General features: G+C 34.0%; 1 protein-coding gene across 2 annotated transcripts in view; it reads right to left on the bottom strand.

Moving 5' to 3' along the window:
* Positions 1-3142: 3142 nt before the first annotated feature.
* ACAP2 (ArfGAP with coiled-coil, ankyrin repeat and PH domains 2) overlaps positions 3143-19278 on the bottom strand; it is a 129257-nt gene continuing 113121 nt past the window's right edge. For both annotated transcript variants that reach the window (XM_021692323.2, XM_044919883.1), the window contains 5 exons: positions 18321-18508; positions 17838-17947; positions 16411-16521; positions 13231-13292; positions 3143-7638 (listed from right to left, as the gene is read on the bottom strand). In XM_021692323.2, the coding sequence (XP_021547998.1) occupies positions 7538-7638; positions 13231-13292; positions 16411-16521; positions 17838-17947; positions 18321-18508 (572 nt within the window). In that variant the 3' untranslated portion in view covers positions 3143-7537. The remainder of the gene's footprint in view (positions 7639-13230; positions 13293-16410; positions 16522-17837; positions 17948-18320; positions 18509-19278) is intronic.

Below are 19278 nucleotides of genomic sequence, written 5' to 3'. Positions count from 1 at the left end.
CACCCATTTGGAAAACAGGGCTAATACTAGTACCTAAGCCTCATAGGATTATAAGACAATACATAAAAAGGAGTTAGAACTGTGCCTAACACTTAGCAAACAATATAAACTATGCTAGAAACACCAAACTCTACAAGGCTAAATATCCAACAAGTACCAAATTATAGCGACCATAGCTTTTCTAGGGTAATTGCAAATATCAAACTACAGATCTCCATTAAGACTTTATTATATGCTCCACAGAATCCCCACAGCAGTGTGCTACAGCTATATTATTACATTCTGATTGTTGTTCACTAATAAGAGAAAAATAATTCTGGAATTGTGCCCTTCATCTTCACCATCAATAATGTGGTTTTTCCTTCTGCCACTTATTCTAGAATTTATTCCATTATTTTATTTTTCAGACCTTTACAAGATCACTACTGGAATTTATGGATAAAAAATGAATTAACAAGATAATTTAAATTTTACATAGAAAGGAAAATACTCGAGACTCTCTCCATGTTTTCTTCATTCCCAATTCTTTGACCATAAAGATAAATTAATGTTGCAGCTTCCTGAAATATACCGCTGGCTGGAAACTGAAATAGGAGTTGAACGAAAGTGGCTAGTCATTTATTCAATAGATAACATAGTGACTACTGCGTATCAAGCACAGTAGTGCCTGAGGATTACAGCAGTTAAAAAAAAAAAAAAATCTCTGCCCTCATACAGCTTATATTCTAGCCAGGGAAATAGACAAGAAAAGGTATGTAGTATGTCAGATGGTGACAGGTTTCCTCAGCTCAAAATAGAGATAGCTGGGTGTATAATAATAACATGGCTAAATAGACAAAGAACTTTGGTAAGCACAGTAACTCTTTCAGTTCTAACTTTGGTCAATTTCTCAGACTTCTGACCAGAGATTAGAGGTAATTGGCTTTTCCATCTGTAATGTTGGATAGATTATCAGATTTTTATCGTATTGACTAGTACCCAATATTGTCAAGGATAGAGAGAGACACTTACCTCTACAGCAGATGGAGGGAGGGTACTTTTCTGGAGGGCACTCTGTCAATACTAAAATCTTTCTGGCCCCTTAGAGAACTCTCAATTCTCTCCTATCCTGATGAATGTTTCTCCCCAAGGCAGTGGTTCTCAGATTTTGTTGGCATTGGAAACACCTGGGGAGCTTGGTAAAAACAGAGAATCAGGTTCATCTTCAATGAGCCTGAGCCTCAATAGTGAATCTTTTACAGACCAAAGTTTCTAAAGCACTGCCTTAGATCTTCACACAGCCAAACTCTCCTTCTGCGTCAAACCTTGACTTAGATGTCACTGCCCTGATGAGTGGTCTCTGAACACCAACCCATCCAGTGTCCAGGTGAGGCACTATCCTCCAACAATCCCATGAGGGCCACCTATAACCTATTCAGTCCCATCTTTCTCCATTGCAAGAAGGCAAGATCTCACGAAAAATAGGAAGTACATCTTTTTTTTTTTTACCATAATATCCCCAATACCTGACTCATTGAAATGAGCCTCAAAAATATATCCGCCCATTGTGAATCAGCATTTTTACTTCTAGGAATGCATCCTGAGGAAATAATTAAGAATGTATGCAAATGTTTAGCCATAAGGATAAAGCAGAGCTAGTTTTATGATGGCAAGAATTTAGAATCAAACGTTCACCAATAAAGTGGTTAAACAAAAATAATGATGCTGTCATTAAAAGTGATGTATTCACAAACTGCAAGTGGAAACATTTAAAATAGAGACTCAAGAGACCTATTAGCCAACTGCAATGAATGGAACTTCTATGAATTCTAATTTGAAGAATCTATTTTTAAAAAGCACATCTGATATAATCGGGACAATCTGAATACTGAATATATAGTTTTATAGTTTAAGGAAATGAGATATTGTGATTGGCTTTTTTCTTTTAGAGATACATACTGAATGATTTGTTAGTAAAGTGTCTGAGATTTGATTCAAAATAAAATCTGGGGAAGAGAAAAAAAATGGGTGGGAGTATTGATAAAGCAATGTTAGCCATGAGCTACCAGCTATTGAAATTATTCAATTTTGTTTATGTTTGAAATTTTCCATAATAAAGACTTTTTAAAATCCTCCCCAAAGTGATGTACACTGAAGGACTTAGAAATCTGTTCCCTATTTATTAAGTGAAAGAAGCAGATAACAAAACAGTATGATCCCATTGTATATCAACCAAAATACACACACCCAAAGTTCTAGAAAGATATATACCGAGAAAGTTTCCCCCTCAATACTATTTGACAAAATTTCCTACAATGATGGACATGTTCTACAATCTGTCCTGTTCAAAACAGTAGTCCCTAGGCACATGTGGCTGAGCTTTTAAAATGTAGCAGTGTGACAGAAGAATTCAACTTTTAATTTTGTCTAATTTTAATTAATTTCAATAGCTACATGTGGCTAGTAGAGACCATATTGGGAGCACAGGCAGATGATGGAATTATGGATAATTATCTTTTTTACTTGTTGTTAAACATTTTTCTACAATGAAAAAGCATCGTTTTGCAATAGGAAAAAGTAGGTTGTTCATTTTCATTTAAAAAATTTACTGACTTGGTGTGAGTTCTCTTCTTCACAGAACTATTCTGAAAATGAAATGAAGTGGAATAAAGCAAGTCACATAGAAAAGTTTTATGTGTCTGCTTTTAATTAACTTAAAAGGCAAAAAAAAAAAGCTGGTGATTCACTTCCAGATCTGTTCTTTCAACCCTCCATTCCTTAGATCTCAATTCATATAGAAACATGTTTTTGTTTATTTACTAAAAGGATTGAGTGTGAACGTGTTGCCTAGATGGGGAACTTCAACAGATGTAAATCATTATGGAAAAAAATTAGGGCTAGCCCCCATTCCCGCAAAAAAAAAAAAAAAAAAAAAAGCCTCTGTCATTTTTAGCTAATAAATGCATACAGCTCTGTGATCAGGAAGAAAATACTTAAAAGATGAAAGTGGATTTCCTGATTGAAGCAATCAGCAAAGAGAATCAACTGGATCAATGTGACAGAGCTGGAAAGGAATAGAAGATCTTAAACATGACAGCTCTTAACAGACATGTCTGCAGTTGTAGTTCACAATAAAGTGCAAGTCTGAGCATAAGAGAACTATGCCAGAGGTGAGATTTTTATTGACTTATCATAATTTTTCAGCATACAAAGTATTTAATCAAGTATAATATTTACAATTCTTACATAATGTACATTTTAGAATAACTATAAAGATAATGTACTTTGCTCCATTTACAATGACAAACTACAGTAAAACTACATTCATGAATTAGATACAAATCCTCTACATACTAATAAAAAGTAAATGGAGTGTTGGTTATACATTCTTTAAAATATGCCTTTTCACAGGTAGCAAGAAATATTACATGTAATAAGTCTTTATGACTGGAATGATTCAAAAATACCACAAAGCACAAGTAAACACATATAGAAAAGTAGCTCATCATTTCGAAAAGTTAACCTTTAGCCTTTGTGTAAAATAAATGGTGCCAGCAATCTTTATAATGTAGCAAGCTTTCCCTGTTTAAAATTAACACCCAAGGCAGGGGGTTGTTGAGGAAAAATAAGAAAATCTTAAAACATAAGATAGGGAAAAGACCAATGCAGAGAAAATATTATTTAATCAAATCTTATTTCCCTCCCCTTATTATTTCATTTTAAGTGGATAAGTTTATGTATTTGGGAAAGGATGTCTACAAAACTATGTTTATAGATGTCAGGATTCAGCCAAACTGAATCCAAGGCCCTTTTAGTTACCTTTCATTTGGAAGCATCAAGAATCTGATAAGTATATGGTAAATTAAAATCACCTTACCATGTGTCGCTCTCATTAATATTTGTTATTACAAAAATGTAATATTTCCTACAATTTAATGTCTTTAAATCCTAATCTATTCCTTCAAGGTAATTTTATCTCCAGGTTCTCCAAAATATTTGGGGTCTTCATTATGAAAACACAAGGAAAGCTGGCAGTCATTATCAGATTTTGCTACTTTATAATGATTTCAAAACATTTCATGATACACGTAAGGTGCCTCTGACTAGTAGTCAGTCAGACAGGGGTTCTGGTGTCAGCTACCCTACCAACCAGCACATCAACGACTCCCCTCTATAAACCAAGAGGAGCAACCCAGGATCAAAGAAAAGAAATGCTGGCATTCTTAGATTAATATCGCAGAAGTCCTACTGTCAGAATCAGGTGAGATAAAGTAATGTCAAAGTACACTGTGAGCAGAACTGTACACAAAAGGATGCTGTTATAGTTTCACCATGTTTTACCCACTCATTTTATTTGTGAGGAGCTCTGAATCCAAAAAGGGCAGTAACTACTAGTCAGTGCTCTTTCCACTATATCATGAAGGTGGAAGTCATTTTGGACATAATAATTCTATAAAAATACATCATTTTTCCTGCTCCTGTCCATGATCAAAAGTGCTATCAAACAGAAAAGTTAATATGACAATGTAAGAGTGCTATGGGAATGTGTTCTTATTCAAAATGAGTAGTAAATTTAGTCTTAAATACAATTTGGTTTATTGTCACCATACTTTACATGTGTAAAATTGTATTTTTTAAAATACTGCCCAACACATCACAAACTTAAGTTGTCCAGACTGTGAAGGTGTCATTTTTTTTTTCAAAATTATAGTATATATTCCAAATTAAATTATATGTTTCAGAAAGTAAACATCAAAGCTCATTAAAATATACAGTGAAGACCAGTAAAAATTAGGTAAACACTGTAATGTACTGAATCCCTGGAAATTTCTGAATCTCTAAGGATTGTACCAAAGGTAATTTTTAAAAACCTTAGAAATCTTAAACATAAAAGTGTTACAAGGAAACACTGCAAATAACTACTCAATTATCTTTAGTCTAGTTCTAGTGTAAGACTGCATTTTATGAGCTCTTCATAGTACTGCTATTCTTATTTTGATGTTAATCTAGCTTTTAAGTTACTGTACTAGTGACAATAAGCTAATAGAATACTGATAAGGAATCAGAAACTAATATAAGCAGATCAGTTAGGGAAAGAAAACAAAGGGCGATCACATTGACATACGAAGCCTGAAAGTATGATTAACATTGTTCGCACTATAATTTCTCATAATGCATTGAGAATAATTCACAGCATAATAAAACTCAGATTTGTTACATACTATATAAAAGCTATTAGTTGACACAGCTAAGTTCACCTTGGTAAGAGCCAATCTACTTTGTAACTACTTGTAACTATTAATTTACTTCAACGCCTTGCTATATTTACTGCATCATTTCTGCCAAATTTCATCCAAATTGGGTCATGGCATATTCAAGAAATCAAGCCACAGGAATGTATTTTTGTATTGCCAGGCTTCCTATACTGTTAAAGATTTAGTTTCTCTGAAGATATTCAGAACCATGATAATCTTCAAATACATCTCTAACCATTAAATTTAAGTAGACACTAATTACTACCACATTAATAAAACTCATGACTCAAGCCACAGGAGGTAAGAGTGTCATAAGGAATTGCCTTCACAACCAGAGACCCCAGAGATGATGTGAAGCACCACTGGCTGGATCCCAAAGCAAAACTGTTCAGGCTTCCTCAGATAAAGTTTAGGAGCGTTAGAAGTGAAGCCTATGATTAACAGGAATAGGCACTACAAAGGAAAAGTGAGCTTCTCTTTTTCTTTCTGTTCATTTTTAACATATTTCCTTATCCTTGAACTTTTTGGACAACTTCAAAGTACACTCTAATAAAAATGTTACAGACTAGACTTGTGCAAAGCCAGATGATCTGTGACTCTGAGGTGAGAAACAGAGATTTAATGTTCCTGTTACTGTTGCAATTAAAATACAGGCTTTGGAAGTTAATATTTTCTTAGAAATAACTATTAAATATATTTTATCCTTATCTAACATACACTGATTACTATTAAATAAGCATTATATGCACACAATTTGGCCAAATATGGAAACTTTTCTGTGACATGAATTTACTTGGGTCTAATTCCTGTTTAGACAAATCCTGATTTGACATGCAATCAGCTTATAAAACTCTAGTTACTGGAGGGAGGGATGTTAGAAAATTTTATTATCTACCAAATTATAATTTTTCTACTTATTTGGTAATGCAAATTTTAGAAACTCTTATTTAGAAACTGAGTATCAATAATATCACTTCGACATAACTTGTAAAAGAAGATTAAACTTAATTACTGACAATATTAGAAACCGTAAGGCAAATTACTTATTTTGTACTCCTGACAAGGTATGTCCATCAAAGATGGAATCAGACAAATTTATAGCATTTACGTGTAAATTAGTAGATCCATGTTTTGGAATTCAAGGGTCAGTGTTTCATGTAACCAACTACTAAAGATATATAGATAGTATAATTAAAAATACTGTACACTGTGTACAAAGTACACAGGATAGATGTTGAAAAAATTAAAAGCAATCTATCATTACGTAATTTAGTATAAACTAAGAAAAACATGAGGTTTTTCTTTCACAGAAATTTTTCTTTCACTCAATGCTATAGCAAAATTATCTTGAAAAGGAGAAATTTCAAATATAAAAATGCTCTACATTATTTTATAAATCAACTTATCCTTTAAAAGTTTTACAATCTGATAAAAGCATAATTTTTCAACATTCAAGTAACCTTTGAAACATAGTTTTATTACATCAATAAATTTGTCAAGGTTTTAGGAAACCAACCCAATAATGAAGGACTACAACTTCTATAAGTAAGGATTCTTTTGGTTATTTAAAAAAAAATTGTTAAGGGCTTCTTTTTGCTTCATAAAATGGAATAAATCTGAAAGACTGAGTTATGTCTACTTGTCCAGCCATTACACGTGTGTTAACATACATGCCAATAACCAGAAATCTAAGGAGTATCACTACATTTATGAGCAAATGGAGGAAACATATTCTCTAGCTCTGATAATTAAGTTACATATTGTGTATATGATAGTTAGGATACTAGAAAACAAAACAAAACAAAACAACAAAAAAATATATTTTTGAACCACCAAAAATCATTAGGGAAGCTAAAGAAAAGACATATTCTTCAGGCAGGCAGAACATCTGGCTCTCACTTTGATGCAGACATGCTTGACTGAATGATCCTGGGCATGATGCATAGAAAAAAAAAAAAATCAATGCTACCACCCATTGGCAAAAACAGAGATTTTGTCTAAACTCTTAGCATCTTATAACCTAGAGATGACCTAAGTCTAGATTTAACTTTATCTATAAAAAATAGCCCTTTAAACAGACTTTTTTTTTTTTTTATAAAAGAGGTCCTAAAATAGGTTCCTCTCCCAACTACTAGAGCTCTATGTTTTAATTTATAAAAATATCAATGAACGGGTAACTTTTTTCCAAACCACTCAATACCTACTAAAATTAAGGAGAATTAAAGCAGTAAAAATTTGTGAGATTTCAGATGTACACATTAGGGGATCATTCAATTTAATATTTTCCCCTTCTTAAAAAAAACTCAGAATTTCTGTGAATCTTGCTGGAAACGATTTAGTTTCTCTGGATTATTGGATGCCATTTGGGAAAAATCACGAAAAATATCCTGGTAGGTTTCATCACCTGCATGAAAGTAAAACAAAGACGCTTTTAAAATGTATACAATGAAAGTATAAATAAACAACATTCATTTTTATGGCTAGTAACTATAATTAATCATATTCAAATTTGGCTCAGATGAGCATTTTTGGAAGAAAAAAGACTAACATATATAAATGCTGGAAAAGCATACAGTGAAAGAAAAAAAAGCTATACCTGAAAAAAGCACCTCAGATGCAGCCAGAGGAAAGCTCAGAGTTAGAAAAGAGCAAAGATGCAAGTGTTTTAAAGCAATGTAAAGAAATACATTTATTTACACAGAAATAAAAGTCATTCTAATTGAGGTATAGTAAACAAGGCATTCTTAAATAAGTATTTCCCTTGATCAAGGCCAAAAGAAAAGACCAATAACAAATACTAATGCTTCTGATGGATGTAAGTTATTAATAAGACAAACTGATAACCAGGTGAGAAAAAAAGCCTATTTTAATATCATCCTTTAGTTAAAAGGCATTTTAATTTAAATAGCATGTGAAAAAGAAATTCTTTATTCAACTTTAATGCTTAACTAAAATTAATGCACCTAATCCACTGCTTACTAAGCTTATAAAATAATAAAGCCTAGAAAATGACTAAACTAAAGTCAGTTTCACACTTAGAAGTTTTTGTTTACCGTAAGTCATACGAGCAAGAATGTTATTACAAAAGGGGAACAGATACCAAAGATGTCTGTTAAATTAGAGTAATACACATATGTATATACATACAAATACGTTTGTAGAGAAGCAGATTATAGATACTGATACTCTAGCAGACTGAATACTGTTTTTCTTGCTAGGAGAAACTAAATATATGCATACACAAAGATTAATTCCTCAGATGAAGGATTTACATAAAGTAAAATCTTATTTTCAAGATGAATCTTTCATCATGACTACTTCCTGTTAAACATTAGCTTTACACAGAAGCTTAGCATAGTTCTGTTTTCAAAATTTAAACCATCAAATACTGTTTCAAATGATTACTGCTGCCACATGGTTTTATAATTATTTCCCATAAGACATCTTGCATCCATCTTATTACAAACTCATTGCTACAGCTGTTAATAGTGCAGTAAGTTTTGTGAGCTTTTAATAAGCGAGATCTTTGAGGCAGTAGATGTCATACCAAAAGCTAGAGAATCGGAAAAAAGTTGGGGGAAGGGGATAAAGATCTAGTAAAAAGGTCTAACAGCATAACCCAAGATTCTCAATAAAAATTTTTTAATACTTTTAATATTTAGTCACTTTTAGTATTTAGTCTATGTAAAACATTTAGTCCTGGAAATTTTCTCATGACCTGAATCAATCAGTCTACTTTAAAAAGAAAAAACACAGTAAGAAGAAAATCTTAATAAGCTGGCTAAGAGTAGCATCTAACTCATGTTATTAAAACAATAAAAATAAAATTTGACATACTGGAACAACTGTTAGGACAATCCAACTACACCCATGATTTCTTAAAAGTTAAACTCTCATATTAAAAGACAAACTACAAATCTATTCCCATTTTTAGCCATTCTAGATGATATAAAATAAACTGAAAAGAGACCAACATTAAATATCAATTAACAAACCATACAAAATATTTAAAAATTCTTATTCTTAGATGTTGAATTAAAATATTTAAAATATTTATTGTAAACATTAGAAATATTTTTAAAATACTATTTAAACTTGAGAGTCTGGAATTTTACTTTCCAAGGAAGTGTAAAGTGCAGATTATAATACAAAAATAACACACTGATTTTACCATTCAACACCAGAAGTAACTTAAAAGGCACACATTATACATTCAAGGAGAAATAGGAAGAAGAATCTAGCAGATGCTAATGCCAAATAGTTTACAGATAGCACCAGATGAGCATTCTTAAGTATTACAACAGTACAATGGCAATATATGGCTTCTACTATTAGCAATGCATATTCTGTATAACAAACTGTAGGGGGTTTTTTCTTTTTGTGGTTTTCCAGCTTTTGTTCTTAAATCATCTAGTACCTATTACACAAGTACATTTTAGTAGAACCATTGTACCATGCAAAACAAATTATAAGATCTTTTACTCACTGAATTAAATGCTTCCTTGAAGGAAAGTGTTGGTGCTACACAATCATTGGTTTCACGAATACATTTTAAGAGTTAATACAATACAAAAGGAAGCCTCACCTTCACACACACAAACTTCCTGTTAACGTTCAGTTTCTAACAAACATTAATTAATGGACTATCAATAAAATACCTTTCTTAGGGCTCAAAATGTATTATCAAAAAGCAAACATTACAATAACAATAGTGACTAAGATACTTAATATAGTTAACATAAATTGAACTTCAATGTGATTCTTTAAAATTTAAGTATAATTTTAATCATTTAGAATTTTTCCCAAGGCAAATATAACTGGTCTACACTAGAATACATAAACAATAACCCAGAATATGCTGCCCTGGAAGGTCATAGAAGTACATTTAACGGTTTATTACAAATGGTAAGCAATAATCACCCAGTATTTGTAATGCTAAGTTATATACTTTAAATTACTTAATCGCATTCTATTTCTCTTCCAATAGTTAACTATTCTATGTGCCCAGACAGTTCTGAATTTTTAAAATATGAACTGCTGTATGTCCACTGATAGTTTAAAATAGTTTTTGATTTTTGGTATTCAGAATATCCATTGCAAAAGCAATGATGATGATCCAAGATTTTGTTGATTTTGCTCTTGAAATGCACTCCCCTCAAAGAGATGGCAGCACGTGAGACCCCACCCCGAGGTGATCAAGTATATGATCCCACCCTTTCTGGGTTGATTACAGCTTTCTTTTGAAAACTGATCAGTGATCAACCTTTGCCAGCAACATATTCCCATAACCAGTAGTGGTTCACTAAAGGGATAATTTTCAACTGGCTGAGAAACTCTGCCAACAATCAAGAGGAGTCATAGAGCCAGAGACTGTGGGAACCACCAAAGTGGTTTCCAGCAATTGAGAGCAGGGCGTGATATTTCACTCACTCACCCAGTCCTCTTAAGAGTTGTAGGACCTGATAAAGAGGGATACATCTTCCCTTCAGGAAATGCGTGCTCTTATAGCGCCTTGCAAAAAAAACAGGGAGTTTCAGGTCCTTAGGGTTGTAGATAGAAGTTTCAGAAGTGGGGTTTCTCAGAAGTAAGTCCATGATTCCCAAAGATTATATCTGAGACTTTTAAATGATAGGGCCCTTCATTATCAAAAGGTTGAAAATACCTGCATTTTAAAATTACCCACAATTCTGAGGTATTGCTAGGCCACAAAAAAAAAAAAAAAATCTAGATAAAACAATCAACCACAATTAATGAGAGAAAAAGAACAGTGACAAGTAGAGGGAAAGAAAGACCTACTGCCTGAGCAAACATTTCTGCTCTACAAAGACTCATGAAGGAAAAGTAGCCAGAGAGCAACTGCTGTGCCATTTCACCAGGTCACCTGGATAAGTGTATAAAATTGTTTTGCTTTACATAGGAGAACCCCTAAATGCATTAAAAATCTAACTATTATCAAGATTATCCTCTCATTTTATTCTGCTGATACACCATTTCCAGAATTCTGATCTATTTTTAACCTCTAAACTAAAATTTGAGAGTGATAGAAAAAATATTTGTTTTTTTTTAAGTTAGGCTTTTTTGGTTCAAATTTTCAGTCAAATACATTGGAAAAATTCATTTTTCTACTGAGGAAAGGAAGGTGTATGCTCATAAACTTACATATAAAACAACAGTGAAAGAGACATTTGAACACTCCTCAACGGTGGCAGCAGAAGTCCAAGCAATTTGAGTGGAACTAGAAGTTACAAGAACATGGAGGCCCTGTCCTTTCAAGCTTCCCAACTCCAAAGGAAAGTGACCACTGACCTTATGACTAATCAGTTCGGTGTAACTTCATTAGCAAATAACTTAAGGGAAGACCAGCTGACCAAACATTTAAGTTCAAAATTTCAGGATAAGAATTATTTAACTTAAAATCTTGAAGTTCACTCTTACCTCACAAATATCAGGTTATATCCTTTGAATAATTTTATTTTTAAAGTGCTTAAACACAAAGGCCTCAAAAATGGCCTAGTAATACTCTCACTTAAGTATATCTGTTACAAAATTATAACTTATTTAAAATCTAACATTCAAGTTTAAAACAAATGGGTGAAATTCAGAATTAACGCTGACACTTCACCCTTAATCAGCACTCTTACATCTTGGTATACCATGAGTCAGTAGTATTGTTTGATCCATAGGATTAAAGTGGGACACCCTAGATTAGAAATATCTAGCTGAAGTGCCTCTATTCTCAAAGTTCTTATTTGTTCCCTATTAAACTAGACCAACAATAAGTAGTAGATACAGTCCTCTGAGACAAGAATGGCCCCATATTTATACTAATTATATATTAATCCAGTTAAAATAAAAGTTAATGGCTGAAGCTAGCATAAAATACCGAAATTTCAAAACATATTTAAACAGGAAGAATAGATGATATTACCAAGCCACTTTAAAAATAACACATTAATATTCATTTTAAAAAATCAAATATACTTGAAACTAATATTCTCAATTATTTTGGTCATGAATTCCTGAAATTTTTTACTAATACATATACGAATGTAAAACAAATTAGTAATTCATATACTCAAATTCATGAAACTGGAGATCCAATTATTACTTTTTTTTGTGAAGAATGTCTAATTAGGATGTGTTCATCAAAGAAAGGAATTTGATTAGCAACATTTCTTCCTTTTCCTAACATCTTGACTCAAAGGTGAAAATTACTGAAAATGAGACGTGAACTGATCCTGAGTTGAGGTTTCTCTAACAAATCTACTCTGCCATCAGGTTCATGAAATACTGTTCTAAATACTTACATTTATCCAACAAATATCATATGATTGCTGGGGGCAAAGCTACAAGATAAAGTGAGACCTTTTCTCTATACCTTTTAAACTAACTCTACTCCCATTATGGACTTCTTAAACTACTAGTAAATTTTATTTTTAAACCTACAACTTATTTTTAGATCAGAGTACAAAACTCTCCATTCAATAAACTTTTTCTAGGTATTTTCCATACTGACTTTTTATATGCCAAACACATGGTGATTTTTTTTCCCTGAACACAATTTATAGAAATTCCCTGAATAACAAAAAGAAAACAACTCTGTTATATTCACTTGACAGCTAAAGAGAATTCCAAAATGAAAATGACTATTTTGCTGCTGTAGTATAAAGACAGGTTATCATTCCATTCGTGTCACTGGAATGTAGACAGAAGACATCTGTACAGCAGATAAAGAAGTCAGCAGCCAAAGCTGAACACAGCAAGTAAATGTGTACTGTAGTAGGAATAGTTACGGAGTTTTAAAGGCTCAGGAGTTAGCCACTCCCAAGAATTCAGTAGGTACAATACATAACAACTCACAATTTACACATTATAAAATCTCTAGAGTATTAAGTCAGTTCTCTAAAGAACTATGAATCTTCCAATTGTAAACTAATAAATTCCTGAATGCATTTCTTATACTGCATTTCAGTATGGTTATTAGTAGAATATTGACCTGGCTGTCCATAAAGTCCTTCTGATTCCCGCATCTCTTCATTCATTCTTGCTAAACGTAACCTAAAGTTAAAGGAAAGGATTATTAGATAAAGTTATGTAATATAAATATTCATAAATTAAGCAGGTAAAAACATACACTGATATAATCTTTTCCTTTTCCCAGTATTTACCAATAAAATAGATGGAATTTTAGTTTTAGTTTTCTTTATACAATTCTCATGAGGGAAGGCAATAAAAGATTTATTTTTTTCTCTTTAAAGATTTTATTTTTAAGTAAATCTCTAAGCCCAACAATGGACTTGAGCTCACAACCCCGAGACCAAGAGTCACATGCTCTACCGACTGAGCCAGCCAGGTGCCCTGACAATAAAGAATTTCTTTTTTTTTTTTTTTTTAAAGATTTATTTATTTATTTGAGAGAGAGAGTGAGTGAGAGACAGCATGAGAGGGAGGAGGGTCAGAGGGAGAAGCAGACTCCCTGCCAAGCAGGGAGCCCGATGCAGGACTCGATCCCGGGACTCCAGGATCATGACCTGAGCTGAAGGCAGTCGCTTAACCAACTGAGCCAGCCAGGTGCCCTGACAATAAAGAATTTCTAACAAGTACATTTCAGCTGTTTAAGCAGGACCCTTGCAGCACGTCCAGGAGCTTACTTGCCTCCAGACTGGCTTCTACAGCAACCTGCCACACTTTAACTGCCAACTGTTGAAAGTGTTCCTTCTACAGTACAGGATGTCATATTGTATCGTATAAATTCATTCTGGTTCACCCCAAGGTGAGGTCGTTCCAGATATGTAAATAGTATGTGTTATGTCTAAATAGTGGAATTACATTTTGATGTATTAAATGACCATAGGTTACCAAGATTTTCCCAAGGCTACCATTTAATTATACATTCTTTTTTGGGTTATTCATCCTGGCAGCAGGAAGACATATAGCATTGGATTAAGAAGACAAGAATTTCCTCCCATTTTCTTACTAACTTTAAGCAACTTTAAGCAACATTTTGAAAGAGGCAAATGTTGCCTTTGGTGCACCTCTCCCACCTTGTACTATTTGTACTACTCGCCTGTGCTTTAGGCCACCAAAAACTCACTGCCCAATGAAAGCTCTATCACCCTCTACTGACATGCACTCTCTGACATCTGCAGCATGTGACATGAGCTTTCCCTCTCTTCAGAATATCACCATTCCAGGGTGTGTGGGTGGCTCAGTTGGTTGGGCTCGGGTCGTGATCCTGAAGTCCCAGGATTGAGTCCCGCATTGGGCTCCCTGCTCAGCGGGGAGTCTGCTTCTCCCTCTGAACCTACCCCCTCTCATGTGCTCTCTCTCTCTCTTATTCTCTCTCTCTAATAAATAAAATCTTTAAAAAAAAAAAAAAAAGAAGAGGAAGACCACCATTCCGTTCCCTTCCATCTCTTCACAACCACTGCATGAGTTAATAGTGCCTTAAATCCTCTTTGATATTTGGACTTTTCAGAGAGGACACTTATTTTCAAAAATTATTAAGTGAAACTGAAGTCCTCACACAAAGTAAAATGAGAAAATTTAGATAATTTGGGAACAGATATTTTTGAGAAAAAGGGGCCATTATTTTTTTTAAAGATTTATTTATTTATTAGAGAAAGAGAGCAAGCGTGGGGAGGGGGAGGCAGAGGGAGAAACTTTATCAGACTTCCCACTGTGCTTGGAGCCCAACGTGGGGCTTGATCTCATGACCCTGAGATCATGACCTGAGCCAAAACCAAGAGTCAGACACTCAACCGACTGCGCCACCCAAGGGTCCCCAAAGGGGCCATTATTATAAGAGTTTCTACCTCTATACTATCCCTATCTTTTCTTTAATAACTTATCTTTATCCAATGGTGAATCTATTATGATTTGAAAGTTCTAAATTTTCCTACAATATCCCCCAAATTACACTAAACTCTCCAGTGGGGAAAGGACACTGAGTACAGAGAAAGCATGTTTTACTGTGTGTCTTAATTCGGCAGGGGCCAGGGAGGAGGGATATACGACATGTCAAGAATTCCCAGCAGCAGCTCAGGTGTTTAAGGCAGCCGGGAGAGTTTCTCTTTGTAAGTGACTGAGATTCAATAGTGTGAAGGAAACTACCTTTACTCATATCCATATTGCAGGTGATCGACAATTCTGGCCTTCATTCAACCCAGAATAGAATGAGTAAGTGACTTCATACAACCTATTTCCTACATAACAATAAAGTGTAGGTGCCAAGCACATTTCTAGGTTCCAGTGTAAACAAACAACTTTGATCTAAGATGAAAATCAAATTAAGATCTCAAAACTCTTTAACAGATCATATTCGGTCATATTCAAACATTAAAAAACAAGTATTTTATCTTAAAATAGAATATTCATGTGAATAATTCCTTAAAAAAATAAGCACAAACAGATTCTAAGTATCACTGCCCAAAGGCAATGCAAATGCAAAAGTGACTGATACCAATGCAGCTGTCCCCCCTACTTATAATCCTCTAACTCTTGAGGTAGAAAAAATGTAGATTCTTGAGTAGAGTAACAGCCTGTTACTGTACCACTCCAACCCCTGCCCTAGCACTGTAGTGAGAATTAAAGATCCATTTTAGAGAAGCCATTGGTTTTGTGTCCTTACTGGTCAGGCAGTATAAAAGAAGTGGCTAAGAACATGGGTTTTAGGGGCGCCTGGGTGGCTCAGATGGTTAAGCGTCTGCCTTCGGCTCAGGTCATGATCCCAGGGTCCTGGGATCGAGTCCCACATCGGGCTCCCTGCTCCTTGGGAGCCTGCTTCTCCCTCTGCCTCTCTCTCTCTCTCTCTGTCTCTCATGAATAAATAAATAAAATCTTAAAAAAAAAAAAAAAAAAAAGAACATGGATTTTAGAGCCAAAATTCTTAGTTTCAAATCCCCATTCCACAAGTCACCAGTTTCTCAAATTATCTGTGGCACGGCTTCCTTATAAAATGAGGCTAATAACAATAATCTCTTCCTCATAGGGTTGTTGTGAGAACCAAGTAAGTTCATGTGTGTAAAGCGCTTACTATGTTTAATGTGTCTAGAGAGGTTCATGGCACACAGTAAACAATCAATCAAGTTTATAGTTCACACCTATGCATGAAACTATGCTAAAACCCTGTATAATAATACATTGAGAAATAATCAGGTAAAAGGAAAACACTCACAAGGTCACTATATCGGCATTGGCTGCTTCCACAGCGATGGTCAAAGGGTCCTTCCCTTCTTCATCAGTGGCGTGTTGATTGGCACCTCGTTTTAGAAATAAACATACCTGCCTGTTTCAGAAAACAGCATTTTTGAGACATTGCCAATGAGGAAAAAAAAAATAGTATTCACCTTAAAAAAATAAAAAGCACTACCTAAAGAAATAACATTTTCACTAGGAAATTCTTGACTCATTCTACAGCTATTTATTGAACACTGGCTCTAATAATAAAAATTTACCATGATCAGCATTTTACAAATCTCCAGATGTTTTTACATTTAACTTGGTGCTATGTAGCAAGATGGAATGTATAATTATAGTCCCTACCCTCAAATAACATCAGAAAAAGATGTACATATATATCCATAAACTTAAAACAGAAATCACTCAAGGTCATTATCTGCAAAAGAAGGAAGCCAAGGCAATGTTAACATATCAACGATAATTCAACAGCAAAGAGTGGAAGGTAATCCTCCCTCTGGACTCCACAAATATTTATAACTGGAAGAAACTGACAAAAATGAAAAAATATGATAGGATGAATAAATGGAGTCTATGAAGTACAATGGGAAGAGTGGTTGTTTAAGAATACAAAAATAAATTAAATATGAACATTTTTAAGTATACAGAAGTTTTTATGATGAAGTTATTGAACTCAGTCTCTTTGCTCACAGACAAAAGTAAGCTATGATAAAAGTAGAAAATCCTTTAAAAAAAAAATAGAAGATGCTTTAAATACACTTAAAAAGGGACAGCGTCTTGCTTGTTGGGATAATAAGAATTGGATATCCAGAGATATTTTATTTAAAACAATCACCTATGACACAAACTTTTCATTTAAGGTCAACTTTTTGACTTCATCTGTACCATTTATTAGAAGATCCACCTTCACGACTTTATGGTTCTATGAGTCTAAATATCGCTGCAGACACCTCAACGGCAATAGCAGACTAAGAATTTACTTTAAAATTGGACTTTAGCTACCCCGTGGGAAAACTCAAATGTCCAAAATTACAAAACTCTCCCCAAATGTGTGTGCTATGCACGTAATGTATGTGAACATGCATAAATACAAACACAGATTAAGTTGCTGGAAAAAAAAACAACCATAACTTCAGTAAAAGTTTTAAAGACTAAAACTGATCTATATAAATGGCAAGTAAAGTTCAAAATAGGCTTTGCAACTTTCTTATCTGAAAAGTAACAATAGCTTTTTTCTGCATGAGATTTTTAAAATTTCAAATTCTATCATGACAATAGAAGTCATAGGAAAGTATCATTTTATAAACTTTACCCAATGGGCCTTCACCTGAGAAAAAGCAAAACATTATTTCAAAATAATTTTTCAAATAAAATCTACTTAAATATGTAAGCACGACAGTTTACCCTGTATGTCCCAAGACAGTGGCATGGTGCAGAGGGCCCCGCCCCTGCACATCTCTCTGGTTCACGTTAGCACCATTCTGTAGAAGAAACTCGCAGGTCACCAAAGAACCCTTAAAGGACAACAGAAGATAACAATGTACGAAGAGCAAACAATAATATATTTCTATTAAAAACAGGTATTTACTCTGATAGCCTTTCTCTTTTCCCAAAAGAGAAAATGCCCCCCAGTAAAAGCAGAAAAATGATAAGTTATATTACTTTCTTCCCAAGAATGACGATGTAGCAAAAGACACTACACATTCATCACCAGAATTCTCTTCCACTGAGAAAAAGAAAAAACTTACATAATCAAAGTGGTGCTCAGAACTCACTACCAGCTTTTTCTTCTACTTTCCAACCCATCTCTTAAAGCAAAAAATAACGCTAAAGCTATGTTCACAATGAATTATAATTTTTCATGTTTTACAATGTATGGATTCATACCCCTAATACAGCCTGAATAAGTGGTGTTGCTTTATTTTCCTCTGAATTAGCCCAGTTCACATCTGCACCATGAGCCAAAGCCTCAGCCATTTTAGGAAGATTTTTTTCATATGAAGCCCTATAAAGCTGGAGTCCTGGGTTAAGATGTTTAGAGTCGAGAAACACAGAAGAATCTTGCCTTTCTCCCTCTGAAAAGCAAACACAAATACATAAATAAAAATGAGCAGGGCGGGCGAGAATGGGAAGTTCTCGTTTCTTAGGTACAGGGTTTCAGTTGTGTAAGACGAAGAGAGCTCTGTGGCTGGATAGTAGTGACAGCAGCACGAGGGTCAATGCCACGCAACTCTCCATTTAAAAATGGGGAAGATGGTAAATTTTATGTTATGTACATCTTACCACAAATTAAAAAATGTACCACAATGTAAAAGATGTAAAAGAAACCGCTAATTTAACAAAATGAGCGAATGGGAGATTTTCACAAAAATGTTGTTTCCAACAGACTGATCACTTCCCAAACAGTCAAACTTCTTCTCTTACAAAGACGTTGATTGGTATGCTAGACTTTTGTGGTCCTGCCAGGATTCAGTGGGACGTTAATCACTCTGTACTAGATTAAAATTAGGTATATTCCTATAAAAGCCTGGATGTAAGGACTCACAAGAGCTGGTAAAAAAATTCCTAAAGAATTTTACTACTAGACCAAGCCTTACTTTATTCCTAGGATGGTCTAATACCACCACAATGTACAGTACAAGCAATTCAAGTTATTCAAAAAAATGCTCACTACCCTGGGTATCCTGCAAGATCAAAATCATGGAACTCAAGAAGGAGAGAATATAGGAAGAAAGCACAGGTCAGAAGAAAAATATAATGCAGAGGGAGTTGCTAATCTCGTTCTCCTGATAAAACAGCCATAAAAAAAGATAAAGAGTGATAAGACAGTTCATGTGGATTACAA

This window comes from Neomonachus schauinslandi, chromosome 1 (assembly GCF_002201575.2).
Source record: "Neomonachus schauinslandi chromosome 1, ASM220157v2, whole genome shotgun sequence".
In the NCBI taxonomy this organism is placed as follows: Eukaryota; Metazoa; Chordata; class Mammalia; order Carnivora; family Phocidae; genus Neomonachus; species Neomonachus schauinslandi.
The sequence above is the reverse complement of the archived record's forward strand: the minus strand, read 5'-3'. Positions and strand labels throughout refer to the sequence as shown.